The following is a 22,428-nucleotide window of genomic DNA, read 5'->3' as shown; positions in this document are numbered from 1 at the left end:
TTATGTATTCATTTGTGATGCCATCCTTGATATGATCCTGTTATTGTCACATGCTACACATGCACATATGTGTGCCCATGCATCTATCAATCCAATGTTATCATGATTTGTTATCAGGGATATTATACTTTAGTAATCCACAATGACCTGGTGATGTAAAAGTCTAATAATTACATTGTCTTCCATATTCCTACAGATACCTTGTAAGTGGAGATTCCTTCAAAACGATTGCCTACAGTCGATTGCCTACAGTTAACATGTAGGGCACTGCAAGGTTGGGTGACCAGGGTCATCTGGGACTGCCTCCTGGAGGAATTCAGGTGTGTGAAGGCTACCTGTGTCCTGCGTAACTTCATGAGGATGGACACGAGGACCAGGAGGGGATCTGCAGCTCGCCGCCGTGTCCCAGAGGAGGAGTCTGCTGCTCTGCAGGATGTTTCAAGGATGGGGTCCAACAACGCAGCAAGAGAGGCAATCCGTGTGCAGGAGATCTTCACCTCCTATTTCTTCAAAGAGGGTGCTGTTCCCTGGCAACACCATAGACTACACTATGCACAACCAAAGGCTCTTTTAAGAGGGTGCTGTTCCCTGGCAACACCATAGACTACACTATGCACAACCAAAGGCTCTTTTAAGAGGGTGCTGTTCCCTGGCAACATCATAGACTACACTATGCACAACCAAAGGCTCTTTTAACAGGGTGCTGTTCCCTGGCAACACCATAGACTACACTATGCACAACCAAAGGCTCTTTTAAGAGGGTGCTGTTCCCTGGCAACACCATAGACTACACTATGCACAACCAAAGGCTCTTTTAAGAGGGTGCTGTTCCCTGGCAACACCATAGACTACACTATGCACAACCAAAGGCTCTTTTAAGAGGGTGCTGTTCCCTGGCAACACCATAGACTACACTATGCACAACCAAAGGCTCTTTTAAGAGGGTGCTGTTCCCTGGCAACACCATAGACTACACTATGCACAACCAAAGGCTCTTTTAAGAGGGTGCTGTTCCCTGGCAACACCATAGACTACACTATGCACAACCAAAGGCTCTTTTAAGAGGGTGCTGTTCCCTGGCAACACCATAGACTACACTATGCACAACCAAAGGCTCTTTTAAGAGGGTGCTGTTCCCTGGCAACACCGTAGACTACACTATGCACAACCAAAGGCTCTTTTAAGAGGGTGCTGTTCCCTGGCAACACCATAGACTACACTATGCACAACCAAGGGCTCTTTTAAGAGGGTGCTGTTCCCTGGCAACACCGTAGACTACACTATGCACAACCAAAGGCTCTTTTAAGAGGGTGCTGTTCCCTGGCAACACCATAGACTACACTATGCACAACCAAAGGCTCTTTTAAGAGCCATCCACATTACAATAAGAGTATTCTTCCATTTACTTAGCTATGTCAACTGCAGTTATTCAATTCCCAGTTTCTCTCCCTTTGATTTCTACTTCTCATGTGAGGGTGCTGTTTAGGTAAGGGTGTGATGTCTGTGCAAAAACAAAACAGGCTATTTTATATTTCATTATTTCTATAACTACACTATATTGTTTGTCCTTGTGTGTCCGTTCATGTTTTTCAGCATAAAGTACTCTGCAGCCACTTAGTGTGGTGTGGACACCAGGTGAGGCCACACACAGATTCCTGTTGAACACTGTGGCTTTAACTACCTTATTTTCTCAATAACAGTCTCTCTCCTTCACTTCATCCCTCTCTCCGCTTCTCCCTAAATCCTCGAGGTTATATCAGCTGTGTCGGTGAACCCCTCCTGCATCTGAACTGGCTACATAGAGGGCACAGCATGATCAGAGGTGAGAGGTCACTTGGTCAGGACAACAGGAAGTATTATTAAAGAGATGCTTTACATTGAAATACAGACAGAGATGCAGTAGTCCCAGAGTTAATGATCCCAGGTCAGTTTATATTATACAGGAAGTATTATTAAAGAGATGCTTTATATTGAAATACAGATAGATGCAGTAGTCCCAGAGTTAATGATCCCAGGTCAGTTTATATTATACAGGAAGTATTATTAAAGAGATGCTTTATATTGAAATACAGATAGATGCAGTAGTCCCAGAGTTAATGATCCAAGGTCAGTTTTGCATTTCACCTCCTGATTGATGACTAACAATGTTAGAATAAAAAATAAAAACACAAGGCTTAAACATGCTCTCGTTCTCCATCTGTCTCTCGTCTGCAGAGATGTTTTGATGTGAGAGGATGCCAACCCCCAGTCCCATCATCACCACCTCAGCTGCTTTTAAGATAACCTTTTTGCCGACTAGAGACACTATTATGTAATTGTGATGAACTGAGACAATATTTATGTAGCACTGTGTTTCATTAATCATGTGCTGCCTTCCCTGCTCCTATCTGCTTACCTCTTTCCCTTTCTGTCTTTTACACCTCTCTCTCCACCTCCTCTTTCTTCCTCTGTTTTTATAATGCACAACAGATGTGCATTGAAGGACAGATTGAACTTGTATTTATAACACTTGGATAATGAGCTTTTCAATAAAGCGTTTCACATTCTCTACTGGTTGAAATGAAGTGTAATGTGATGAAATACTCCACCTATCCTGTGTTTATCAGATCAATGCAGATGAAGGGCATTAGATGTTGAGATGAACCGGTGTTGGAGTATTTACATGATGCATAGGAAGTGTAGTGTACTGTTTTTTAACATTATGTTTCTGTATATATATGAATTAACTAGTTAAATCCTGTTTCTAGTCTATTAGTTACAATGTGTAACCATTGATGTCCCAGGACCAAGATTGGTAAACACTGTTGAAGTGTATAATTGTAATACATACATGCAGACACAGCGTCATTCAAAGACTGGAATTTGATACTCCTGGTATTGGATATGACTGAAAAATAATCTCAAAGACATTCATACCTAAACTGCACCTTTATTTGCCAAGGTACAGTACATGATCAGTGAATATATTAAATGTACAGGCTACAATGTGGGGATCTCATGCATGGTAATAACTACATGTATATACGACTTGCATCCTTGGCACAACATGATATTATATTCTACTCAATCCATAGGCTTCATTAATGTCATTCAGGCTGTTTTGAAGTTGATACAACTGGCTATGATAGCTGAGGTTCATAGCTAGGTTCTTAACTAATATGTATACCAAACGTTTGGGTCCATACACAGATGGGCTAGATAGCTAGCTACACATCCATGGGCATACAGGGATTTTAATCATCCACTGCACAATAAGCAAGAACACAGCTAGCTACGTGATTTCATCTATCTGCATGGCAAATATCAGCAAGGAAAGCTTACAAAATTGTACATTCAATTTGCAGTAAATTCTTCAGCTAGCTAGATTCGATACATCCACTGTTTCACAAAACGAAAGCCTGGTTTGCTGGTTGTTTCATGAGTCCCTAAAACAACCAGAATTACAATTTCATACTCATGTCACAACACCCATAAAGCTAGTCAGCTAGCTGGCTAATGTTAATGTCACAACACCCATAAAGCTAGTCAGCTAGCTGGCTAATGTTAGCCAGTCAGCTAGCTGGCTAATGTTAGCTAGTCAATTTTTGAAAATGAACTTTATGATAAAAAAAATGCATAATCGTTTGACTCTACATTAACTAACATTCCTGTCAACTGTGCATGTTTTTGCATGATTCGTTTTGACGTTATAATACCTTACATTTGCTTCCATCTTAGTACTGTTGTCCACCATCTTTGATCCAGTTCAGTTCTGTGTAGGAGTACCCCTCTCTCCTAGTATTTCTGTCCGCCATCTTTGATTCAGTTCTGTGTTGGCGTACTGTTAGTAAAACGTTTACTGTTGACAGGAGAACAAGAGGAGACAATAGGACGAGGTGGATAATTTTATAATAAGGCCGTTTAATCACATGTAAAGATATCTTAGTAAAATCTTGCAGCAAGGCTCTTTCTGTCTGATTCCTATTGAATCGTCCGGGAAAGAGAAAGTTTCCACAGTTGTACAGTTTTATATAGACAACAAGCAAAGTAGGTTGATCTGCGAGTCTGGCCTTCCGATTGGTCGATCTGGGTCTTGGGTAGTCCTGAACAGGCCTGGTGTCCACTTTCCATTGGTTCCTGAGATAGTTCTTTGTCTTGAGCTCCAACCATGTGTTGGGTGTGTTCTGTGGTTATTATGGGGGAGGGGAATTATGTGTGTCTGTAGTTGGTGTCTTAATAAGTCCAGCATATGTCCAAGAGAAATGAGGAGTATGTGTATTTTTGTATAAAATATGGCTTATGTTGAAATGTAGTTATTACTAGTTTCCAGTCTCTATTACAATTTCTTACAAATCCCTCTCTTCACGTCTCACAAGAGACGTGACATAAAAGTATATAAAAAAACAAAACTAAAGGATAAAATTTGTCAGAAGACAAATTCTAATTCCCTCTCTTCACCTCTCACAAGAGACGTGACATAAAAGTATCTTAGTCCTCAAATAGATAGACAGGTCCAGCTTCCCCATCATCAAGCAATGGGAACATTTGGGCCCTTTCCTGAATAGGGTCTATGGCGGCAGTGATAACACGGCTAGCAAGCGTCCGCGCACATGGAATGCAACAGCACCCACAACGTACAAGAATGCCTGCAAATACGGAAATAGATACTAGGATAGAGGAAACTAGCGTCTTATATTTACCAAAGGCATCCATCCATGAGTCCCACATAGAAGTGTCTACTCCAGAATGCTGTTTCATCTTACCATTAAGGGTACGAAGTCCCTCCAATGCTACAGTCAGACTCCCATCCGTAGCTGTGTTATTGGGAATGAAAGTACAACACTGTTCACCAAACATTGCACAGACCCCCCCCGTTCAGCCAATAACATATCAACCGCGATTCTATTTTGAAATGCCATCAGGGACGTAGCTGCCAATTGTCCATGGACCGCCTCGAAACCTTGTTGAGTCCAATTGCCCAGTTTCTGGACATTAAAATGAATGTAGTTTATTCTGTCCACATTTTTATTAACTGTACACCACCAACAAAATGATGATTCAAACCCAGCTGTCACTTGGTCCACCAGTTTATATTCATCTGGCACCCCCTAGGGACACCAATAGCATCAATGTAAGTTGAGTCGTAACTGAGCAAGGACCAAAAAGGAGACCACTCCAATAACTACACCTGGAGTGGCCAACCACACATTAGTAAACCAAAAAACGAGAATATGTTAAACCCTCCGGTCCATCCCTCTATACAACCTGTACCAGGTGGGCTCGTCGCCACCCGGGAACTTCAAACCTTCACAACAGGGAGGACAAACATCACTTTTTATTCATTCGACAACATCAACTACAGCAAACCAAGGGTCCTCCTCTGTCAAGCCCACTTTCCTGCGGAAGCTTGTTTTCGTATCAGCCTCTCCAACTGGAGCATCAAGCAGCGGCATCATACCATAGGCCCTTTCCACATCTGTAACAGACTTCATCAAACAAGGTATGATACAGGCAACACAGAAATGAAAAACAACAACTAGTGTCAGAAATCCAGTAATCATCATTGCAGTGTACTTACCAAAACAACCACCCAGCCAGGGGAACATTCCACTCTCCTCCACACCTGCAAGACCCTTCATCTCCACTGATAACCTTGCCAACCCACTCAGAGCTTTTGAAATGCTCCCATCCGGACTAGTATTGTTAGGAACAAACGTGCAACACTGTTACACCTCCCTAGTTGGCCAGACTTATGTCCAGTGTTAGTCTATTGTGTCTACTGGTTTGTGGGGTAGCATCCAATTGTTCAGCCATCCCTGTAAGTCCTGTGTGGGTGTGGTTTAACAAATCATTGTTGATTATAGTAGATATAATTGATCCAAGCATTCTGCTTAGTATCAACAATAGCTGGGCCAAACTGGGCAATAGATGCCACAGGCCATCATTCCTGTTTGATGTCTGGTATTCGTGGGGGACCCCTATTGGGACCCCAACAGGTTGGTGTGCATGTTATCTGTACCCTCGGACCAAGGAGCGTCACGTTTCTGCCGTCTCCTGGGTTGGTCCCAAGCCTCTGTGTCCTGTGTAGCTCCCAGAAGTTGATTAGCTATAATAATAGGCAATGGTGGTATCAGACTGGCCAAAACACATGAGCAACGACAATTTCCTTTCAAAAATGGGGTCAACCGCCTGGCAGGTCCACACATCCACCATACATCAGCAACACCTCTAGTTCATAGTGGTATTAGTGATGCAGGTAGCAGCAGGGAGCCCTCCATAGTCTATACCTCTACCTGTACCAGTGATACAGCTGTTATATCCCCCATATGCCTTAACTCCCCACGGTACCTTCTGGGGAGGTACTTCTGGGAACACAAAACTCAAGAGTTTTACACAAGGTTGAATTTGGCTTAAACTTTCCAATATACACATCCAACCTTCCACATTACTTAGGGCAAATGGGTGAGCAGCCAGAATAGGTCTGGCATGTCCACATACGACACAGTCCTTTCTATTAAGTATTCTGTAGGCCAACCACATATTCTCCCTTCCCTCATAACCAGTTTCAGTCCCCAATTGTTCACTATCTTAGATGTCTTTTATATTTATTACCTGTACCAGATTGGAGAGCTTAGGTGATGGCGTGGGACTTGGTCTTGAAGTGGTGGAGGAGGCCGGCTGAACCCTGGTCCGTTAGAACTGGTGGTGGTTCTGGCAACACTGTGATGGTAACATCCCCATCGTATCCTAATCAGACAGCTCAGGACTGCAAGCAGTCCTGTAAAACCCCACCCTCTCCCAAAGAACACATCATCAGCCAGAGGTCAAACAACACTTTCACTTCTATGAACGTACACAGTGAGGAAAGGTCGGGGTCAGGGAATTTTCATTAAGGAGTTGACCCCCGAGCTTTATTAGCAACAGTTCTTCTCCTTAACTCTGTGATCATTCGGCAGTGTCAGTGTGTCTCACCCTCCAAGTGCGATATGCCCCCAGGTCGAGTGAATCACCTTCTCCTTTAATTCACCTGCAACGCATAAAATCCTGGACATACAGATTTGGTTAACCACCAGTTTCTCATTTGTTTTATCTGATTATATATTTAACTTCTATACCTATTTGTTAGCTATAATTTTGAATTTTACATTAGTTTATTTTCCAATAGGCCCCATCCTATCCTAGACCACAATGTACCCCTCCCCCGTTTGATACCTGGCTCTGGCCAGGTATCAACCTTACCTACTCTAAATAATGACTTAGTACATTATAATATAGAAACGTCCCATTCATTCGCCGCATATCCAATTCTCCCTTGGGCGTACATTCATATCTATTTTTTTCCAATTCTCTGTCAAGTGACTTATCTACTTTAAAATGTATCTGTGCTGCTTATATATGTTAAACCCTTTCTCTCCTTTCTTATTTCACAGCCTACCTTGCTCATTTCCCGGTCCACCCTCCCCACTCTACTCTCAAACCTTCAAAGTCTCAACAGTGCGGGGTAGACCCATCTGTCTGCCTTTTTCTAATAATAGTCAATAACAACTATGTGTTCTTTTGCAATATTAACTAAGTGTCTCACTGTTTTGACTTTATCTATCCCAAATGGATTTAAAATAACAACATGTCTTATAGTGTCAATCTCTAAAGTCCTTACATAACCTTAATAAACCTATCTCTATCTTCTAATGGCCAAAACAAATGCTAACCTTATGGTCAAGAGTTATAAACTAGTATCCCAAATGACAGAAATTCATTATTCCCACTACATTCTCCCGTGAGTGATCAAGTCACCGGAAAATGCAATGAAAATAGGTCAAAAAGGTTACACCTACATTCGTGTTCCATACCATATCTAGGCATACCAAAAGAACCCTTCATCTTCTCAAAGTCCCTTGCCTAAATAAAACTCAGAAAGTAAAACTCCTATTCCAATATGAGTGTATTCTTTTAAGATATCTTGTCTCTGGGAACACGGAAAACCCCTTAACCCAAACGTTTACCACAAAAACAAAACCTAATAATTATGATAATACCCTTAAATCATTCGTTCTAAATTTCCCCGATGTTTCATGTAACACAACTGTGATAAACGTGTACTGTCCCTTTAAAAACTCCCTGCCAGCCATACCAGGTTGCGAGTCGTTCATTGTTCCCCATAATGAAAACAGATCACGTTTAGAATACGTTTACTTATTGTTCGAATTCTCTGGTGTTACCTAAACAAAAACCAATAACTTTCAGCAACTTTTGAAAAGTATCTCAAAGCTATAATGTACACATTTTCCCTCTAAATGACACAACCAATTTTCTCTAGCATAATTTAATACGGCCACACCCGGTGGGGAAAGTACACATTTTATCCCGTTCCTCCTATAATACTCAATGCTAAATTCAAAGTTGTGGTTAAATATATGGATTTGCCAATCATTATCAAATGTTAAATATACAGGTTTAGTACTTTTATCAAATAGATTAGTATAGTTCAAATAAAGATATGCGTTTACTAGCGCTCAACCTGTGTTCAGAACGCAGCAACTAGCCAATATAATACCAAAAATGACTGTCTTATTCCTGCCTCTAGGCAAAACATCTAGTTACCCCAACTAAGTTTGGCAGCAAAACTATCGTATAAGTAAAATCGACTTCTCAACTTTCTCCATTCCAAAGTGTAAACTTACCATATACTTCGCTAAATTTATCTCGCATGTCACCCAATCCATAACAATAATATCATTAGTCTGTAAATTTAACCTGAATAAGTTATTAAACGTATTCTCTCTACTCCGAATTGGTTTTAAGTTTTTTTCTCTGTCACCAGCACTCAAACAGGCTCCTGGGAGACCGTTGAGTGCTGCAATACTGCCATCTTCTGTCCATTCTCTGTATAGCTCTCCACCCCCAAACTATTCTAAGAGTTATGAGTGTGTGGAGGAATATCACAAATAAGGGGCCAGATATCCCTAGTCTTGCCCAGGGAGGGAGAAATGTCCCTCTAAATGGGCGAGGTTCCTTTTTCAGGGGAGGCGGAGTTTGATGCCGCATCCCCTGAGTCAGGAATGTCTTCATTTGGAATCGGATTTAAGCTGTTTAAATCAGCTCTGACTTCTGTCAGTGTTCTAGAAGGGATTGGGGCTGGAGTGCAATGTGTGAGGTGGTGCCAAGGTGCGCCTGATTTACCTTTGACCTGGACTGAGTGTGAAGTAACCTCCCTCACTTCGTACTGTCCAGTCCACCTGGGTTCTAGCCACTTTCTCTTGTGGACTTTTACCCCACCCAGTCACCAATTTTTTACCTTCCGTGGTGCCGGATCTCTCGTCAGCTCCCCTTCTTGGACCTTGTGAATCTGTTTGGAGAGAGCTGCAGAAAGTTTCGTCAATTATCAGACATTACAATTTGTTGTACATCAAGGGCGGGCATATGACCTCCCTCCCTTGGTGAACCAAGCATGAGGAGAGAGATGGGTGCCTGCACCTGGAGAGGCTCTCATGGCCAGCAACGCCAGGGGCAGGGCTTCAACCCAAATCAACTTCAAACCTGCACATACATTTGATTGGCGCGTTCCACGAGACTTATGAGATTGTGGCCTGTACACTAACCCCATCATTAAACAACATCCATTAATCAGTTGACATTTACACATCCGACCCTATTGGTACATGGAGCGTTTGTCATTAAACAATACACATGAGTTCGGTTTGCAGCCACTTCCTTTCAGCGCTGAACGTGAATTCTTTGCTCATCAGATATGCTGCAACCCCATGGTGGGTGTGTATTTCCAATGGATGGCACATTATCATGTGGGCTGTTTTTCCAATAGCTTTTGCCACTGCAGCCACATACCTGGAGCATGTGGTTTGCCCTTCTTCAATGTGGTCCAGTTTGGAGGAGTGATACATCACCACTCTACTCTCCCCCTCTGTTTTGTACCTTCTTATACTGCATCTTTCCCCCTGATCTATCTTTCATTCTCTGATCTAAGTATTCATTGAATTTGTGTTTGGGGACGGTGGTTGTGGCCATTTTGTCGTTAAGCTATGTCTGGCTCTTATGCTATTTTGGTGCACTTAGCCCATCACTGGCCAAAACTAACAATGTATCTCTGGTGCTGACACAGTCTTATCTCTGGTGTCTGTCTCCCCCTTGTGTACAAAGAATTGTATTGCTTTATGTTTGGCGAATTAATTAAATACTTTCCCAAAGTATTTCGGCAATATCCTTTTGGAACACTCTACTAGTATTATCTAGCGCTTCTATTTTAAATATAATAATAATTTTAGGAACTTTTTTTTTTCAAACAGTTATTATTCGTTTTCACTTTTTCGATTATTTAAATACTTTGCCAAAACATTTCAGAAATGTCCTTTCGGGACATTATATTAGTATATTCAAGCGTTTCTAGAATAAATATTTAATTAATTCTAGGATTCATTTTTCTCAAAAACTAATTAAAAAACTGAAAACTCAAAAACTAACTTAATTAATTAAATACTTTCCCAAAGTATTTCAAACGTGTCCTTCTGGGACAATATATGTTGTATCCTAGCGCTTCTAGAATAATTGTCAAATTAATTCTAACCCTTAAGGATTTATCAACAGCACGAGAGGGAAAAATCAGGTCAACTTATCAGCAGAAAATAGCTGCTTCTCTGACCCGGCGGTCACTTCCAACACAGCCTCAACTTAGCATATGGCTAATTATTAGCAATCGGCCTCGTGGAACGTTCAATCACTCACATTGATTTGGCGTTATCGACTTGTCTCGGTTCTGCTCATGCAACTTATTTCATCGATTCCTCACTGGTATATCAGACTACTTGGAATACATTTCAGCATTTAATTCCTCACTGTTATCAGACTACTTGGAATACATTCAGCATAGCCTTCTGTCTACTGGAATGCCAACTCCAGTAGGCTCAGGTTCGCTATTACCACAATTCCTCACTGGTATATCAGACTACTTGGAATATATTTCAGACAAAATTCATTTAATTCCTCACTGTTATCAGACTACTTGGAATACATTCAGTTAATTCATTTAATTCCTCACTGTTATCAGACTACTTGGAATACATTCAGTTAATTCCTCACTGTTATCAGACTACTTGGAATGGGATTTTTAACGCAGATATCCTTACACCGTGCCTTAGATTCTAGACAATTCCACATAAATTTAGCAACAATTCACACTCACCTCAGTACTCCTGATCATAATTTAGATATTGGCTATAATACAATATGCAGATTTTGATTAAACCGGCTCTGCTTACCTTAATATTTTCGAGCTCTTTGATCAGTTTCCTGGGTGAGTTGAATCGCCGACGTCTCCCTCGAGCGGGTCACCTCTCCTTCTTGAATCTTTCTCCCACTCGCCTCCTGTCTGATCAATTTTCTATGGACCGAAATCAAAGGTGTATAACCATCCTCTGCTACCAAGTCTGTTGATAAAACGTTTACTTGAGACAGGAGAACAAGTGGAGACATAGGACGAGGTGGATAATTTTATAATAAGGCCGTTTTATTCAAGTGTAAAGATATCAGGCAAAAACGTGCACGGCCCCTTTCTGTCAGATTCTTATGAAATCGTCGGAGAAGAGGCCGCTCTAAGCAGTACATACAGATTATATAGGCAACAAGCAAAGTAGGTTGATCTTGTCGTCTGGCCTTCCTCTTGGTCAATCTTGGTCGTGAGTGGTCCTGTTCGGACCAGGTGTCGACGTTCCATTGGCTCTTGACATAGTTCTTTGTCTTGAGTCACACCCTTGGAAAGAATGTGTATGTCTAAATGATGTTTCAGGGGCCTGTCCTGAGTGGGGTGTGTGTGTGTCTGAGGTTAGTATCTAATGAGATCGGCATGTGCCTAAGGACAAAGAGAGGGTGGGTTCATTTTGTACAAAGGATAGCCTATGTTGGAATGTTGTTATACTAGTCTCCAGTATCTATTTCAATTTCTTACATGAGTAAAAACTAATGCTCCCTACACTTTAACTTGTTGTCTGAAGATAAAATATACATTTTACTCAACTGCGTTACCCATTCCATTCAGCAGATGGCGGTCTGCGACTTTAAGGTTATGCTGTTGGTGTGACGTATAATCTAGTGGACCGAACGCGTCTTTCAGCAGCAGCAACACAAGTTAGTCAGACACCTCGGTAGCTTGCTAGACAAAAGAGCCGAACCAATATAGCTCTTTAGACGCTTTAGTGTATATTAGCCACTGTGTTTTAAACCCACTTCTGTCGCCTAGTTAGTTATCCGATTTAATTTCATATTTACGGTGTTGTTATTAGTCAGCAAGCGGGCTTGTTAAGTTAGCATTAGCCTAGCTAGCTAACATCCCCGACCATGCGGTCACTAAGCTACTCTCCTGCTAAAGGAGATGAGGATATCACAGTAAAACAAGAAGTAGAGAGTGAGGTTACTGTGAAAGAAGAGGAAGACGCGTTCAGAGTGAAAGAGGAGGATATCACAGTAAAACAAGAAGTAGAGGGTGAGGCCGTTACTGTGAAAGAAGAGAAAGACACGTTCAGAGTGAAAGAGGAGGATATCACAGTAAAACAAGAAGTAGAGGGTGAGGCCGTTACTGTGAAAGAAGAGGAAGATGCATTCAGAGTGAAAGAGGAGGAGGATGTTACAGTAAAATGAGAGGATGCAGTTTATGGAGTGAAAGAGGAGGAGGGGGAGATGACTGTTACATCGAAAACGGAGGAGGAAGAAGAGGAGGAAACTGGATATCTGGGCCCGGTTTCCCGAACACATCTTAAGGCATCCAATGGTTCTAACGATGAATTTAGCCATAAGATGGTTTTGAGAAAATGTTCCCTGATTACCACTAGTAAGTACTGTCTTAAAAACAGAGGTACAAACTCTGCAGTTGTTGAACTGATGTTTGGTGTTAAAGGGGAAATCTGCAATTGCTACATCCATATTGTGACTTTTAAATGTTTTATTTATAGCCATTGATTATTGAAGAATATAACACATGCCTCATGAGCTTAGTTCAACTGTTGTACCCCATCAGAACAACAAAAAAGCTTTTTTTACTCCAATGTTTAGAAACAATGTAAATCAACACTGTATCGCCTCAACATGGTTAAAATTATAATGTTGATATCATGGATGGTCAGTCCTTGCATCCATAGGTCTGTCTGTCTCTAGTTACATTTCTCCAACCCCATAATCATTTCATTACCACAACAGTGGTGGAATGACATTATTGTTTGAACTGCAGATTGCTGGGTTGTGTGTTTTTTTTTAAACAGCAACAAAATGGCTGCCCAGAGACTTGGTTTGGTAAACAGCTGAGGGATGGGGGAAGGAGAAATGTAACCACTCAAGTGCCGAATGGTGAAAGGGCGAGAGCTGGAAATATTTTACGAAAATACTTTGAGGAACTATTGTCATTCGCAATTGATTTCATTAAGACTTTGTTTACTTGCTGTTTGAGGTGAAGAAAAAATTACTTTGAGAAGCTCCACAACTCATTAGTGGTGCAGCGTTAAGACAATGAGAAGTACTATCAGACATCCCCAAATGGGCACATTTATAGGCAGGTAGACTAATCCTACTTCTATATGTGTAACCAGGTAGACTAATCCTACTTCTATATGTGTAGCCAGGTAGACTAGTCCTACTTCTATATGTGTAACCAGGTAGACTAGTCCTACCTCTATATGTGTAACCAGGTAGACTAGTCCTACTTCTATATGCGTAACCAGGTAGACTAGTCCTACTTCTGTATGTGTAACCAGGTAGACTAGTCCTACTTCTATATGTGTAACCAGGTAGACTAGTCCTACTTCTATATGTGTAACCAGGTAGACTAGTCCTACTTCTATACGACTTCGTCAACCATTTTGAAAAGAAGGTCGACGACATCCGATCCTCGTTTGCTAAGTCAAACGACACCGCTGGTTCTGCTCACGCTGCCCTACCCTGTGCTTTGACCTCTTTCTCCCCTCTCTCTCCAGATGAAATCTCGCGTCTTGTGACGGCCGGCCGCCCAACAACCTGCCCGCTTGACCCTATCCCCTCCTCTCTTCTCCAGACCATTTCCGGAGACCTTCTCCCTTACCTCACCTCGCTCATCAACTCATCCTTGACCGCTGGCTACGTCCCTTCCGTCTTCAAGAGAGCGAGAGTTGCACCCCTTCTGAAAAAACCTACACTCGATCCCTCCGATGTCAACAACTACAGACCAGTATCCCTTCTTTCTTTTCTCTCCAAAACTCTTGAACGTGCCGTCCTTGGCCAGCTCTCCTGCTATCTCTCTCAGAATGACCTTCTTGATCCAAATCAGTCAGGTTTCAAGACTAGTCACTCAACTGAGACTGCTCTTCTCTGTATCACGGAGGCGCTCCGCACTGCTAAAGCTAACTCTCTCTCCTCTGCTCTCATCCTTCTAGACCTATCGGCTGCCTTCGATACTGTGAACCATCAGATCCTCCTCTCCACCCTCTCCGAGTTGGGCATCTCCGGCGCGGCCCACGCTTGGATTGCGTCCTACCTGACAGGTCGCTCCTACCAGGTGGCGTGGCGAGAATCTGTCTCCTCACCACGCGCTCTCACCACTGGTGTCCCCCAGGGCTCTGTTCTAGGCCCTCTCCTATTCTCGCTATACACCAAGTCACTTGGCTCTGTCATAACCTCACATGGTCTCTCCTATCACTGCTATGCAGACGACACACAATTAATCTTCTCCTTTCCCCCTTCTGATGACCAGGTGGCGAATCGCATCTCTGCATGTCTGGCAGACATATCAGTGTGGATGACGGATCACCACCTCAAGCTGAACCTCGGCAAGACGGAGCTGCTCTTCCTCCCGGGGAAGGACTGCCCGTTCCATGATCTCGCCATCACGGTTGACAACTCCATTGTGTCCTCCTCCCAGAGCGCTAAGAACCTTGGCGTGATCCTGGACAACACCCTGTCGTTCTCAACTAACATCAAGGCGGTGGCCCGTTCCTGTAGGTTCATGCTCTACAACATCCGCAGAGTACGACCCTGCCTCACACAGGAAGCGGCGCAGGTCCTAATCCAGGCACTTGTCATCTCCCGTCTGGATTACTGCAACTCGCTGTTGGCTGGGCTCCCTGCCTGTGCCATTAAACCCATACAACTCATCCAGAACGCCGCAGCCCGTCTGGTGTTCAACCTTCCCAAGTTCTCTCACGTCACCCCGCTCCTCCGCTCTCTCCACTGGCTTCCAGTTGAAGCTCGCATCCGCTACAAGACCATGGTGCTTGCCTACGGAGCTGTGAGGGGAACGGCACCTCAGTACCTTCAGGCTCTGATCAGGCCCTACACCCAAACAAGGGCACTGCGTTCATCCACCTCTGGCCTGCTCGCCTCCCTACCACTGAGGAAGTACAGTTCCCGCTCAGCCCAGTCAAAACTGTTCGCTGCTCTGGCACCCCAATGGTGGAACAAACTCCCTCACGACGCCAGGACAGCGGAGTCAATCACCACCTTCCGGAGACACCTGAAACCCCACCTCTTCAAGGAATACCTAGGATAAAGCAATCCTTCCCCCCCCCCCCCCCCTTAAAAGATTTAGATGCACTATTGTAAAGTGGCTGTTCCACTGGATGTCATTAGGTGAATGCACCAATTTGTAAGTCGCTCTGGATAAGAGCGTCTGCTAAATGACTTAAATGTAATGTAAATGTATATGTGTAACCAGGTAGACTAGTCCTACTTCTATATGTGTAATCAGGTAGACTAGTCCTACTTCTATATGTGTAACCAGGTAGACTAGTCCTACTTCTATATGTGTAATCAGGTAGACTAGTCCTACTTCTATATGTGTAACCAGGTAGACTAGTCTTACTTCTATATGTGTAACCAGGTGTGCGTCCTTACTCAACATTGACAGGAGTGTTTCAAATGAACGACAATTTAATAAATTGACAAAACTGGCGTATCTTGCGGGGTCAGGTCTGGGTGGTCTGCCAGGGGCTGTTTCATTTAGTATCGTTTGGGTCGGCATTATGAAAACCTAGTTTCCCTCCTTCAGGGAACAGTAGTTATAGTCAGCTTATGATAAACTTCAACGTAAATTCTGGATCTTGCTGTCGGACAACTTTGACAGTCAAATTACAAACATCACGACATGCAACAACAACCAAAGTGCTTCTTCATTCATTACTCTGGTAAAGACAGTTATGCCGTGCTCCACGTTGGATCCAACATCCCTAACAAATTGGTGTTTATAATGTTATTGTCTGCTTGATTTACTGTAGGGTCTCGTTAGTCTGTTTGGGCACAGAGATACTTAGCTCATAATGTGTAGAGAACTGTTCCTTGATGGATCGGCTATTGTACAACACACACAGCTATTTTCCTTAATTCAGGACATTTAAAATGACAACACATTACAGAGTAGCCTAGTGGGATTATTCACCAAATTATCTGGTGATCAGGTTATGAAATGTCATGACAAAGACATTTTAGTTTCCATGTTTCACCTGAAATATTAAATGATTTATAGTCCTAGGTCTATGTTGTTGTTAGGTGAAGTTATGGGTCCTACAGTAGGTCTGTGTTGTTGTTAGGTGAAGTTACGGGTCCTACAGTTGGTCTATGTTGTTGTTAGGTGTTATGGGGCAATTTGTTCAACACTTAGTGTACAAACCCTCATTGTCAGGCTGATGGAGCCAAAGAGCATTTTACTGGTTGAAGTCGTTTTTAAATATAAAGTAGTACATTTTAGACAATAACACAAACATTATATCAATCAGGACATTCAAACGAGCCTTACAGTTATAATCCAAAGTAGTGTGAAATGCACTCTAACCTGGAAATGGAGGCTATTATTGCTGTCAGCCTATGGGAACTCCCCTGAGTTTTCCCCCATGGTGGTGAATTAGTGAATAGACACCAGAGGTTAATGTGAGTTTCGTTCAGTAGCACTTCTGATCTTGCGCTGTAATATTCAGAATACATTGTGGAAACCTAAATCTTGGCTCACCATTTTTGCTCTATGCAGATATACTACATCCATAACTATCGGTTTCCTCATTAGCAGATATACTACATCCATAACTAGTGGTTTCCTCATTACCAGATATACTACATCCATAACTAGTGGTTTCCTCATTAGCAGATATACTACATCCATAACTAGTGGTTTCCTCATTACCAGATATACTACATCCATAACTAGTGGTTTCCTCATTACCAGATATACTACATCCATAACTAGTGGTTTCCTCATTACCAGATATACTACATCCATAACTAGTGGTTTCCTCATTACCAGATATACTACATCCATAACTAGTGGTTTCCTCATTACCAGATATACTACATCCATAACTATCGGTTTCCTCATTACCAGATATACTACATCCATAACTAGTGGTTTCCTCATTAGCAGATAAACTACATCCATAACTAGTGGTTTCCTCATTACCAGATATACTACATCCATAACTAGTGGTTTCCTCATTAGCAGATATACTACATCCATAACTAGTGGTTTCCTCATTACCAGATATACTACATCCATAACTAGTGGTTTCCTCATTACCAGATATACTACATCCATAACTAGTGGTTTCCTCATTACCAGATATACTACATCCATAACTAGTGGTTTCCTCATTAGCAGGGAGGAGTTTCTACAACCAGATTGTTTGTGCATCACCCTCGTGCCGCAATTTTATTAAACACAGAAAGGGTCCTGTATTGGAGACCAAAAGTCGTCTGGCACACTGCTTAGAGTTTTAACAACATGAATAACTTATTTCTAGTCTTCAATCTTAGATGTTACTACTAATGTGAAAACAAGACAAAATATGACTTCTTGCTCCTTTTAAGACAATTGTCAAATAATTTTAACATTCATTACAGACATCAATTGTTGTACAACATCATGGCTATGCTGTTGGCATCACCTTTTACAGTGAATTACCGCTGTTGTGGGCCTTTAATCATCTGTCTGACTTTGTTGTTCACACAGGAGAGAGACGGGACTATCGTGGATCCTCTGGGGAGCCTCAACAACCTCATGATGCTGACGAGGCAGAGAAGAGTCTCTCCACATCAGAACACCTCAAGAAACACCAGCAGAGACCCACAGGGAAGAAATCTCATTGCTGCTCTGACTGTGGGAAAGGTTGCAAATTTGTCAGAACTTAAAATACACCAGCGAGTACACACAGGAGAGAAACCTTATAGCTGTGATCAATGTGGGAAGAGTTTTACTACATCAAGCCATCTGACAGTACACCAGAGAACACACACAGGAGAGAAACCTTATAGCTGTGATCAATGTGGAATGAGTTTTACTGCATCAAACCATCTTATTCCACACCAGAGAACACACACAGGAGAGAAACTTTATAGCTGTGATCAATGTGGGAAGAGTTTTGGTCAATTTAGCAATCTGACAGTGCACCAGAGAACTCACACAGGAGAGAATTCTTATAGCTGTGGTCAATGTGGGAAGAGTTTTACTACATCTGGCTCTCTGACTATACACCGGAGAATACACACAGGACAGAAACCTTATAGCTGTGGTCAATGTGGGAAGAGTTTTGGTAGATCTGACCAGCTGACATTACACCAGATAACACACACAGGAGAGAAACCTTACAGCTGTGATCAATGTGGGAAGAGTTTTGGTCAATCTAGCATTCTGACTCAACACCAGAGAATACACACAGGAGAGAAACCTTATAGCTGTGATCAATGTGGGAAGAGTTTTGGTCAATCTAGCATTCTGACTCAACACCAGAGAACACACACAGGAGAGAAATCTTATAGCTGTGGTCAATGTGGGAAGAGTTTTGGTGCATCTAGAGATCTGACTCTACACCAGATAATACACACAGGAGAGAAATCTTATAGCTGTGGTCAATGTGGGAAGAGTTTTGGTCGATCTGGCCAGCTGACATTACACCAGAGAATACACACAGGAGAGAAACCTTATAGCTGTGGTCAATGTGGGAAGAGTTTTACCTCATCTGGCAATCTGACTATACACCAGAGAACACACACAGGAGAGAAATCTTATAGCTGTGATCAGTGTGACAAGAGATACTCTGATAAAAGATCTCTGATCAAACATCAGAAAATACATACATGAAGGAGTTATTTTGTGATATCAATGAATTAATGTCACAATGTAGAATGTTTTAACATTGTAGTATAAGTATTTTAAGGAGTTTCACAATGTAGAACCCTAATTGAATTGATTTCAGCGTGATATGGATATTAGCCTTGGGAAAAATCCAGGCTCTGAATGAAAAGAGTACTATTTATGTGATTTAACAAAAAGTGACTGACACAAAAAGAGCTGTGTTACACTTAACACGTTGGTGACCCACTTGAATCAAAATGGAATACTTCTAAATGTAGCTAGCTGTTTTCTACAAATTGTCCTCTAACCAGGGATGTTCACATTATTCCTAGATTCCGTGTGGTTATTGAGCTGTTAGTTTTAACAGGACGTGCAACCTCATCTCCCTCCTCTCACACACTTGATTTTCAACGTGATATCGATGAGTGATGACAAATAAGTGTTGCATTCCTTTGTTTATTGACCCCTAAATTTAAATGCATCACTCCCAAATGTAGCTGACTGTCTTCTGCAGGTTGTCCTCTAACCAGTGAGGTTAAATATATCTCCCATTTCCATGTGTTTTTTTAGTTGTGTTAGTTTCAACATCACGTACATCCTGATTTCCCCCCTAATCGATATCAGTGATTTATACATATTACTTTATGTTCTATATTATACATACAATACATATTAACCATATTAACGCCAGCGGAACTCCTCCCACATTCCACTGAAAAGGCAGAGCGCGAAATTCAAAATATATTTTTTAGAAATATTTAACTTTCACACATTAACAAGTCCAATACAGCAAATGAAAGGTACACATCTTGTGAATCCAGCCAACATGTCCGATTTTTCAAATGTTTTACAGCGAAAACAGCACGTATATTTATGTTAGCTCACCACCAAATACAAAGAAGGACAGACATTTTTCACAGCACAGGTAGCATGCACAAAGCCAACCTAACTAACCAAGAACCAACCAAACTAACCAAGAAACAACTTCATCAGATGACAGTCTTATAACATGTTATACAATAAATCTATGTTTTGTTCGAAAAATGTGCATATTTGAGGTATAAATCAGTTTTACATTGCAGCTACCATCACAGCTACCGTCAAAAATAGCACCGAAGCAGCCAGAGTAATTATAGAGACCAACGTGGAATACCTAAATACTCATCATAAAACATTTCTGAAAAATGCATCGTGTACAGCAAATGAAAGACAAGCATCTTGTGAATCCAGCCAATATTTCAGATTTTTTAAGTGTTTTACAGCGAAAACACAATATAGCATTATATTAGCTTACTACAATAGCCTACCACACAACCGCATTCATTCATCAAGGCGCGATAGCAATAGGCACGTTAGCGTTAGCGAATAAACCAGAAAAATATATTAATTTTCACTAACCTTCATAAACCTTCCTCAGATGACAGTCCTATAACATCAGGTTATACATACACTTATGTTTTGTTCGAAAATGTGCATATTTAGAGCTGAAATCAGTGGTTATCCATTATGCTAACGTAGCTTCTTTGTCCCAGTATGTGCGGATATTTCTATTAGACTCTCACCTATTCTGACCAAATAGCTATTCATAAACATTACAAAAAAATACATGTTGTATAGGAAATTATAGATACACTAGTTCTTAATGCAATCGCAGTGTTAGAATTCTAAAAATATCTTCATTACTACATAAGGCTTATGTTATAGTGAGAGAGTGGCCAAAACCTGGGCGCAAAACTACTAGTACACAGTTCGACAGATATATGAAATAGCATCACAAAATGGGTCCTACTTTTGGTGATCTTCCATCAGAATGTTGTACAATGGGTCCTTTGTCCAGAACAGTCGTTGTTTGGATTTAGAACATCGTTTTTCCCTCTTGAATTAGCAAGCGCACTAGCCAAGTGGCGCGAAGCTCTCCTTTCTGAACAAAGGCACACAACGCAACACGCCTAACGTCCCGAAAAAATTTCAATAATCTAATAAAACTATATTGAAAAAACATAGTTTACGATGATATTGTGACATGTATCAAATAAAATCAAAGCCGGAGATAGTAGTCTCCTATAACGACAGCTTTTCAGAAGGCAATTCCAGGTCCATCTTCGCGCTTTCCAGAAAACAGGAAATGGATGACTCGTCGTGCCAAGAGGATTAATTCCACCTCAGACCAAGATAAACACTTAATTTCTTCTCTCACTTCCTCTTGACATCTAGGGGAAGGTGTATGACGTGCATGTATACCCATACGTATCATGCCCATTTATAGGCAGGCCCTTGAACAGAGCATCATTTTCAGACTTTCCACTTCCTGGTCAATGTGCTGCCAAATGAGTTCTGTTTTACTCACAGACAAAATTCAAACGGTTTTAGAAACTAGAGTGTTTTCTATCCAATAGTAATAATAATATGCATATATTGTACGAGCAAGAATTGAGTACGAGGCCGTTTAAATTGGGCACGTTTTTCCCCCAAAGTGAAAACAGCGCCCTCTGTCCTCATCAGGTTAACAAACATTTGGTTTTGATATTTCATATTTACAATTCATGTAACATTTAGTAATCAATTATGTAGAAAATCAACTGACAATTTTCGGGTACTATAATATTATATTGACGTTGTTGTCCTTCTTTTAGAATATCAGGGTTCAATCTCAGATGTGCCAAATGTAGCATTGGGGACTGGGACTTCCTGTCTTTAAGTTTGATGTGGGTTTTTCTTTAGTTTTTCTCTTCTTGGGCAGATTTAGTGGGTCTCATGGTGGGTGTCTTTTATGTCCCAGTTGTTGTTACTAGTCAACTTTCAGTGGACACCCCCATAGTGTCTTTCAGAGCCCCTCCTAAAAAACAAGCTTATATTTTGGGTTGGATATTGCATCCAATTAATATTTTAATCAATGGTATTTCCTTAGAATGTTCATTAGTCTTTCAGTTGTTAGTCTTCTGTTTGTTGTGTACCAAATATTTTTGTTTATTTTCATTTCCCCCCCCACTGTGAAGCCATTGTGTTGCATCATGTCTGAAATGTGCTGTATAAATAAAGGTTGATTTGATTTCAACAAATGAACCCAATGACCAATCAACAGACTCTTGGTCCCTCTTAGTATGAAAAACAGTATCACTTCTCCAGCCTGCTGAAGGCGTGGTGGAGTGGTAAACACCACCCCCGGCTCTACCAGGGGCTTGAGGTGGTCTCCCACAGCTCTGATTATGTTCTGTTGCCTTATTGTTCCATTTCTTGATTGTCCCTGCAACACAGAAACACATTTAGTCATATTATATAAAACACTCAAAGTAATGGATATGGAGCATCTATGGCCTCAGTTACACCTGGCACCTAAATGTGACTTCTGTCATCTGATCACTCCA

General features: G+C 41.5%; 3 protein-coding genes and 1 long non-coding RNA gene across 3 annotated transcripts in view; 2 read left to right on the top strand and 2 right to left on the bottom strand.

Moving 5' to 3' along the window:
- LOC139548377 (zinc finger protein ZFP2-like) overlaps positions 1-22,428 on the bottom strand; it is a 372,237-nt gene that overhangs the window by 167,300 nt on the left and 182,509 nt on the right.
- The window catches only part of LOC139548823 (zinc finger protein 180-like), a 223,334-nt gene that overhangs the window by 156,296 nt on the left and 44,610 nt on the right, over positions 1-22,428 (top strand). The gene's annotated exons all lie outside the window — the stretch shown is intronic.
- Positions 3,881-22,428, bottom strand: part of LOC139550433 (uncharacterized) — a 401,870-nt gene continuing 383,322 nt past the window's right edge. Inside the window, exon 2 of the long non-coding RNA XR_011670038.1 lies at positions 3,881-8,240. This is a non-coding gene — a long non-coding RNA (uncharacterized lncRNA). The remainder of the gene's footprint in view (positions 8,241-22,428) is intronic.
- On the top strand, positions 17,926-21,720 carry LOC139549319 (zinc finger protein ZFP2-like). Its single transcript, XM_071359647.1, has one exon. It carries the CDS (start codon positions 17,990-17,992, stop codon positions 19,067-19,069), a length of 1,080 nt encoding a protein of 359 aa, XP_071215748.1. The 5' UTR covers positions 17,926-17,989; the 3' UTR covers positions 19,070-21,720.

Source organism: Salvelinus alpinus, chromosome 2 (genome assembly GCF_045679555.1).
Source record: "Salvelinus alpinus chromosome 2, SLU_Salpinus.1, whole genome shotgun sequence".
In the NCBI taxonomy this organism is placed as follows: Eukaryota; Metazoa; Chordata; class Actinopteri; order Salmoniformes; family Salmonidae; genus Salvelinus; species Salvelinus alpinus.
The sequence above is the reverse complement of the archived record's forward strand: the minus strand, read 5'-3'. Positions and strand labels throughout refer to the sequence as shown.

Coding starts and splice junctions, on each gene's coding strand:
- LOC139549319 (XM_071359647.1), top strand. CDS start 17,990: ATGATGCTGACGAGGCAGAGAAGAGTCTCTCCACATCAGAACACCTCA.